General features: G+C 43.8%; 1 protein-coding gene across 1 annotated transcript; it reads left to right on the top strand.

Moving 5' to 3' along the window:
* The first annotated feature begins 762 nt into the window (after positions 1-762).
* On the top strand, positions 763-7,439 carry spg7 (SPG7 matrix AAA peptidase subunit, paraplegin). The gene is made up of 17 exons (XM_031846931.1): positions 763-1,368; positions 1,983-2,085; positions 2,170-2,259; positions 2,363-2,604; positions 2,712-2,851; positions 2,958-3,060; positions 3,169-3,294; positions 3,422-3,584; positions 3,909-4,082; positions 4,172-4,296; positions 4,616-4,718; positions 4,932-5,042; positions 5,140-5,255; positions 5,348-5,504; positions 5,903-6,066; positions 6,195-6,272; positions 6,425-7,439. The coding sequence occupies exons 1-17, from the start codon at positions 1,153-1,155 to the stop codon at positions 6,629-6,631; spliced, it is 2,418 nt and encodes an 805-aa protein (XP_031702791.1). The 5' UTR covers positions 763-1,152; the 3' UTR covers positions 6,632-7,439.
* The last annotated feature ends 1,230 nt before the right edge of the window (positions 7,440-8,669 follow it).

Raw genomic sequence — 8,669 nt, forward strand, 5'->3', positions numbered from 1 at the left:
GGGGTGGGGGGGGAAAGCAGGGCTTACCCCAGGGTGGTGTCAGCGGGGGGGGGGGAATACTTCAGTACTTAATACTTTACTGAGGTTTCATAGAATATGCTGAACTGAACACAGAATCGTTTGCGCAGGTGAAATAGTATTAATAACAATAATAATAATAATAATAATCCCGTTACAGCTATTATTTTGACAGATAATCAATCAAAATAAGTTTTAGTTTTACTCTCTCTCTCCCCCTCTCTCTCTCTCTCACACACACATATATATATATTTACTTTAATAGAATACATGTATATTATGTTGTTTTATTTTGATATTGCTTGTTGTTCAATTTCAAGAAAGGGTTAACATTAGGCGACAGATGACCCATTTTTCGTGTATCCATGAATGTGCATCTACTTACATTACATATGGGAACTCTGACACGTTTTAAGCGTTTTTTAAACACTCAATAACAACTAGACTCCCACAAAACTCTCACTCGGCACAAGACAACCTCTGTGCCAAAAGAGGCTCAGCATAAAGCGCAACTATGAACTGAACCAATATGTATGTCGTGAGTGCACACCGCCTAGTGTGGATTTTGCTTTACACCGACAATGTTATCTTGAAGAAGTGTGCAGCATTCAGCAGCTATAAAATGCATTTACCGTTAACTGCATGACATATTATGTGAGACTAGAGATTGCAGCGCTGACATTGATTGTGTAATGTCTGCGCAAATGTCTGCGCAGCGGGTAGGGCCTTGAAGAACAACAAAGTTCAAAGTTCGAAGCAAAGATGTTTCCAAAACCAAAGAGATGTGTAAAACGGTGCTGTTCAATATTCAGCACCGACTAAACATAGTCTCTACAGCTTTGATAATGAGACAATACAGACCAAATCTAATTTACAGTAGAAACGTGTCGTTTGTTTCTTTATTTCCCGTGTGCAGGACGTCCGGGAGAGGACAGTCTCCAGGTGTTGATCTCGAGCGGACATCTTTGCGCGGCTGCACAGTTGAATAACGTAACATAGCGAGCTAGCTGTGAACGGATTAGGGGGTGAACAAACGTGTTCAAACACTCGATTTGAGCGTGATATAGCACTCATAGCTATGGGGATTTCAGTTCAGTTAATGTAACGTGACAGCATTTTGCGATAGCAGACACTATGTCGGCGTTGTTGCTGCAGCATCGTACAGGACTCTGTAGTAAATACAGTGCAGGGTTACTGTGGACTCTGTCGAGGCAAAACTCTCGGATATCAACGAGCAAGCCAACATCCAGCAATGGTGTTACAGATGTGCTGTTCAGAGGCGATCGTGTCAGAAAGATGCTCCTTTCGAAATCAGAGACACTTACAAGTCAGCCACAGAAGCTCATCCAGGTAAGTCTCCATACACCATCAACATGGTACTTTTAGAGTGCGCCTCGTATTCATGGCTGCTAGTGGGAACAGTTAGTGATGTGAGTAAAATGTGGAAACACTGTAAGAAGTGACCATATATGTCCGTGAAGTGTGATCTGTTTACCGGGGTAGCCTCTCATTGACACCCTTCACCTTGGAATATAAACTGCGAGGGACAAACAATGACATTCTGCTTCCTTTAGCAGCATTTTAAATATACATCTTCATGACTTCCATGAGTGATATATATCTATTTACAAATAGACTCAGCTGTGTCCATGAGCTTGAAAATAGATCAATATCTTAAATCGTCAGTGACATCAGGTGACTGTTTTTGTTTTTTTTGGAGGTAAACTGACATTGAAAGTCATTGGCACCCATTACAAAACGTTTAGTCCTTTGGATATATTTCATACTGTTTTTAATGAGTGGGATTAAACTGTTATTCTACTGCGGAGGTCCTTTAGTTTGAAACTGCATCATGCTTACTGCTTCTACTTAGTGTATCTTCACTACACCACTTGTTTTTACTTCCACTCTGACACGTTTTCTCTGATATTTGGTCTCACCAAAATGTAATGTTCCCGTTTTAGAGTCTCCTCCACAGACCCTTGGGTCCTGGCATGGTGGGAATTAGCAAAGAGTTGATCAGGAACAACCTGCTGACGAACCCTGTTGGTTTGGTAAATCTATTAGGTAAACACGCAGTTTTATCATCCTTAGCACTTTTACTAATAATCTTTTTTATTTTACTTACACGTCACTACTTCTGATTTTAAGGGTCAATAAACTTCTTCAGTACATCTCAATCCAAACAAGAGAAAGATAAAAGTGATGGACCAAAGGGAAAAAATCCAGAGGAAAATGAAGGTACGCGATGAATTGCTTAGCTGATTGATTGATTGACACCACACATGGCTGTGATCTTAATTTCTTATTCTCTTCCTCCACAATTCTGTCTCGCCCTTTTCAGAGGAGAAGAAACGCCGCGAGCAGGAGGACCAGATGTACCGGGAGCGCCTGCGGACCCTCTTCATCATAGCGCTCATCATGAGCCTGCTGAACTCCATCAACACCAGCGGGGGAAACATCTCTTGGAATGACTTCGTCAATGAGATGCTGGCCAAGGGAGAGGTGTCCCGTGTGCAGGTCGTTCCCGAGAGTGACATTGTAGAAATCTACCTTCACCCTGGAGCAGTCATTTTTGGAAGGCCGGTATGTTGAGCAGGATTTTTAATGCAAACACCAAATTTAGCCTCGGAACCGCTACAGCAGACGTGCGTACTAACCTCTCATTTCCTGCCGTGTTTCCTGCTTTGCAGCGGCTGGCGCTCATGTACAGAATGCAGGTCGCCAACGTTGACAAATTCGAGGAGAAGCTGAGAGCTGCTGAAGAAGAGCTGAGTATTGAGAGTAAGGACAGGATACAGGTGTCCTACAAACGCACTGGATTTTTTGGGAAGTAAGAACATTAACCTTTCTCAGCGCACAAAAGAAATCCATTCATGGGGTTCAATGAGCAATTTGAAGGAATGTCAACCACCATTTTTCATCTGTTCACTTTGCAGTGCAGTCTATGCTCTGGGGATGGCTGCTATTGGCGTGGCTATTCTCTGGTACATCTTCCGACTGGCAGGCATGGGAGGCAAAGAAGGCGGCTTCAGTGCTTTTGTGAGTGGAGACCACATCAGAAATTTGGCACGTGCACAGTTACGTTTTTTTGTTTTGTTTCACTGATTTAATTAGTGTGTTAATTACGTATTACAATGGACTTAACAGAATCAGTTGAAGATGGCCAAGTTCACCATTGTGGACGGCAAGTCCGGTAAAGGTGTGAGTTTCAAAGATGTGGCGGGACTGCATGAGGCTAAGATGGAAATAAAGGAGTTTGTGGACTACCTCAAGGTAAGAAACTAGACTCACTACCAGACTGGATGAGCTGAGGTCCTTTTTCTCCCACCCATCAAGTCTCACATGAGTAAAAACTTCCCCATTGTCCAGCACTTACCACGTTGATGTTATGTAATGTCAGAATCCAGAACGGTACCTCCAGCTGGGAGCCAAGGTTCCCAAGGGTGCATTGCTGCTCGGGCCTCCAGGCTGTGGGAAGACGCTGCTGGCCAAGGCTGTAGCCACTGAGGCCCAAGTGCCCTTTCTGGCTATGGCCGGCTCTGAGTTCGTGGAGGTCATTGGCGGTATGTAGAGGCAGCAGCAGTGAATATGGCTTTAAGACGGTTGCGAGAGTAGATATCGTTGATGATGATATTGTGATATAGATTAAATGCCTGTGTTACAGTGCAGACATATTCTGTAGTTCTTTGTATACACATTACTAGTCATTCTTTTCTCAAAATGTGGTTTGTGTAACTATCGTCGCAGATAATCTGTCACGCCAGACTAGAGATATCAGATGATTGGTTTAAAAAAAAAAAAAAAGAAGAGACTTTTGATTCCATGCGTCATTGCTCAGCCTTCTGGTATTTCACTCGTCGCGTGACTTGCGTTGTGCTCGTGTGTAGGCCTGGGTGCCGCGAGGGTGAGGAGTCTGTTCAAGGAGGCTCGAAACAGAGCGCCCTGCATTGTCTACATCGACGAGATCGATGCCGTGGGAAAGAAGCGCTCCACCAACATGTCGGGTTTCTCCAACACTGAAGAGGAGCAGACCCTCAACCAGCTGCTGGTGGAGATGGACGGTGAGTGGAACGTGGGATCTCAGAGCAGTTTGCTGTCATCGGAGGCGGACCTCTGACTGAGTAATGAAACACTTGTCCGTCTTTTGCAGGAATGGGAACGACGGACCACGTCATTGTCCTCGCTTCCACTAACAGAGCAGATATCTTAGACAACGCTCTCATTAGACCAGGCAGACTGGACAGGCACATCTTCATAGATCTGCCCACTCTGCAGGTAGTCTCCAGCATTCAACAGCTGCCAGCGACCTTAATTAGAATTGACTTAACTTAGTTTTATAATAACCATGTGCCTTGCAAAGGAAATTTTAAGGAAATTTCTCAAGCAGCCTCTTCTTTTTGCCTTTTTGAGAATATATTCAATTTTTTTATTGCAGCACTTTTCCCACAAATTGGTATCCCATTAAGCTGTTTATACATTATCAGGCAAAAGAAACATGATATTTGGACAGCTAAACTATGTTAACTGTGTGGGAGGTCTAGACAGACTCTGTCAGTTAAATCCAGTTTGTTTTATTTGAATCGCCGTCTCTCAGGAGAGGAAGGAGACCTATGAGCAACATCTGAAGATCTTGAAGCTGACCAAACCAGCTGGTTTCTACTCTCTGCGTCTGGCTGAGCTCACCCCGGGCTTCAGTGGTAAATACATGTTTAGTGTTTTGTCCTCCATGTAAATCTATGAACATCTGTGACCATAACAAAATACCGGCCTGCAACCATGAATAAACATAAGCTCTCGATCAACAAACGTGAAACATATTACCAAGTCACAACACCGTCGGTGTTGACTGAAATGTCATTTCCATATGGTGATCAGGGAATCTCCGTTGCCAAATCACTTTGTCTCTGCAGGTGCAGATATAGCGAACATCTGTAACGAGGCCGCCCTGCATGCTGCCAGAGAGGGGCACAAGTCCATCGATACCTTCAACTTTGAGTATGCAGTGGAGAGACTAATAGCAGGTACAACGATGCAAATACGGTATTATGGGAAAATATGCCACTCTGGAGAAATTTGACAGATCTGTGTGTGTGTGTGTGTGTGTGTGTTCGTCTTCAGGGAGTGTAAAGAAGAGTAAGATCCTGTCCAAAGAGGAGCAGAGGGTGGTGGCCTTCCATGAGTCTGGACATGCCTTAGTGGGATGGCTTCTGGAGCACACCGAGGCAGTCTTGAAGGTAACAGCTGAGTTGAGTGGTTCTGGTTAATTTGTATGTCAACACAGCAAGACTTTTGTTGAAATCTTTTGATTGTGTGTTGTGTTTTTCAGGTGTCCATTGCCCCGCGGACTAATGCTGCCCTGGGATTTTCCCAGATGCTACCTCGTAACCAGTATCTGTTCACCAAGGAGCAGCTGTTTGAGCGCATGTGTATGGCCCTGGGAGGAAGAGCTGCTGAGGCCATCACCTTTAACAAGGTTACAACAGGTACACTCCATCTACTGTATAGCCACTGTAATCACAGCTGATTTCTCTCAAATAACTTCTTTATAGTTTTCTACTGCTCAGATTCCTAGCCCGTCTTCATCTTCACAAATTTTATTTTTGTATTATTCTTGAAATGAAGATTGTTCAGTTTCAAAAAATAGGAAACTCTTCCAAAACTCCTTTTTTTTTTTTTTTTTGTCTTAATAAGAATTAGTCTTGAAGGCTGACTCTTGTTCAGTCTCAAACATGACTCATTAACTCTGAGTAGGAATTTCACCCAAGTATCTGAAAAGTAAACCGCGGAACATCCAAATATAAACACTCTCCTGTCCTGTGTACCATAACTTGGCACCCCAGTTAAAAACAGTGGTTGAAGTATCCTCGCTGTGTGTCCCCAGGAGCTCAGGATGACTTGCGTAAGGTGACCCGTGTGGCCTACTCTATGGTGAAGCAGTACGGCATGTGTGACAGTGTCGGCCAAGTCTCATTCCCTGAAACAGAGTCACAAGGGGCCGTCGGACGCCGTCCTTTCAGCCAGGGCCTGCAGCAGCAGATGGACCACGTGGGTTCTAATATTGGATTATTTTTCTGTCCCCCGTTATCCCACATGTTGACCGTCCCCCAAACATAGCGGATGTTGTTTCACGTCATAATTAGATATAGATTTGACAGCAGGTGTTGTTCTTTCAGGAGGCTAAGATGTTGATAGCGCGGGCTTACAGGCGCACAGAGAAGCTGCTGCTGGACAACAGAGACAAGCTGATACTGGTCAGTTGCTCCCTTCTTTGATCATACATTTTGTGTGTTTTTAGACGGTGGCTTTTCCCCCCCCATCATTGAGCACAGCACTTCTGTGTTACCTTTCGCTTTTGTGTCCGGTTGTAATAAAATCCCAACTTGTTGGGGTCCATCTTTTCCAGATGGCCAATGCGCTGTTAGAACGAGAGGTGGTGAACTACGATGACATTGAAGCCTTGCTGGGTCCCCCCCTCCACGGGCCCAAGAAGTTGATCCTCCCACAGAGCTGGCTGGAGGCCGAAAGGGACAAACAAGACACGGGGGAAGACGAACCTCAACCACCTCCCCGTAAACACGGAGAAGATGACGTGAATCCACAGCTGGTCTGATCTCAGAATTCTTCTGTGACTGCTGCATCAGGCGCTGGGTGCATTTAATAAAACCGGGCTTTGATTCCTCATTTTGAAGCTTTCTATGCCTGAAAGTGAAATTGGCAACATTTCCATGCAGATGTTTTGTGCACATGCACTTGTTTTCCAGTTAGCTGACCCATTTAGATAATCTGAAACAGGCCTAAACAACCCAGTGCAACTTGGAAAGTGATTACTGTGGCAGGGATTCCATCATTTTCCTTGTGTGTTGGCTGTTTATCATGCCATGGAAGCACTAGAAACAGGTCTGTTCAAACGGGATGTCTCTAGCTATTTACTGGATGTGCAATCAGCATTTACATGCTCTGTCTGAGAATCACCAAACAAGGTGCAGTAATACCTGAAAATGAGGTGAGATCACTTTTATGCAAACTTAACTGCAGCATATACAGGTTTGGACTGAAGTATTACTTTTAGAGAATGCATTTTACATCTGTAATTGACATGTCATTTATAAGGCATGTCATTCTATCCTGAAAAGTTGACTTTAGCTGTGATTTCCCTACTTTGTCAGAGATGACCAGCACCAAATATGTCAGCATTCATTCAGGGTACATGAACACATTAAGGTCTGCATTATTGTCATGTTGATTTTTTTTAAGCTGCAGATATTACTCCACACACCTTGACTCATCTAACCAGGAGACATACAGAGTTAATAGGTTGAAGTTTTCTTTAAACTGTTGGACAGTGTATTGGTTTGATTGCCACAAGTGACCATTGAGTCCCAATGGATTGTGTTGCTAAATAAAGTTTGTAAATATTGTGTGTTGCTCTTAATGTTGCATTTAGTTTTAGTGGCCCCAAACCACACGCACTACCCCATAATGACGAAGCAAAACCAGGATTTTAAGATTTTCTTTTTTGCAAATTTATTAGAGATAAACACTGAAATATCACATTGATCTGGTATTGAGTATTTCTTTGAAGCACAGCCTTGAGTCTTCTTGGGACCAAGAAGACTCAGAAGAAGACCAAGAAGATTGTGGACCATTGGTGGACAGCCATTTTCAGGTCGAGGCCTCTCCCGTCTGCAAGCCTGTGTGTTTAGGGTCATTGTCCTGTTGGAAGGTTAATCTTCAGCCCAATCTAAGGTCTGGAGCACTCCAGACCAGGTTTTCATTGCCATTCAACTTTCTCTCAACTCTCGAGTCTCCACCGCTGAAAAAACATTGCAACAATGTCACGCTACCACCACCAGGTTTCACCGTTTGGAGGGTTTTGTGCAGGTGATGATGGTTTCTTCCAAAAATGACAAAAAATTGAAGCCAAACCGTTTAATCTTGGTTTCATCAGACCAGGTAATGTGGTTTCTCATAGTCTGAGAGCCTTTGGGGTGCCAGATCAGTGGAATGCTGCAATGATGGCTGTCTCTCTCTTGAGCTTAGCCAGAGGGACCGTAGGGTTCTTGGTCACCTCTCTTATCAAGGCCCTTCTCCCCTAATAGCCGAGTTTGGCCGGGCGGCCAGCTCAAGGAAGAGTTCTGGTTGTTACAAACTTCTTCTGTGCAGGAATCATGGAGGCCGCTGTGCTTTTGGGAACCTTCAATGCAGGAGAAAATGTTTCGCTGCCTCCCCCAGATCTATGCCTCCACACAGTCGTGTCTCTGCGCTCTACAGGCGGTTCCTTCAACCTCTTGACGTGGTTTATGCTCTGATGCAGTGTCTGCTGTCAGACCTTACATAGACAGGTGAGTGCCCTTTCAAATCATGTACAATCAGTTGAATTCACCACAGGTGAACTCTAATCAAGCTGTAGAAACATGTGAGCTAAGTGCCATAGCAAAAGATCTGATTACGTCAACGTGATATTTCAGTATTTTCTTTTTATAAACATTTGCATAACTTGTCCTGTTTTCCTGTTTTCATTTAAGAGTATTGGGTGTAGATTGATGAAGGAGAAATGGGTTTAAACATTTTTAGCATTAAGCTGCAACATAACAGAATGTGAAAGGTTTTGAAGACTTTCTGATTGCACAGTATATATATATATATAC

The sequence above is a fragment of the Anarrhichthys ocellatus genome, unplaced genomic scaffold, assembly GCF_004355925.1.
Source record: "Anarrhichthys ocellatus isolate YVR2014 unplaced genomic scaffold, GSC_Weel_1.0 scaffold6, whole genome shotgun sequence".
In the NCBI taxonomy this organism is placed as follows: domain Eukaryota; kingdom Metazoa; phylum Chordata; class Actinopteri; order Perciformes; family Anarhichadidae; genus Anarrhichthys; species Anarrhichthys ocellatus.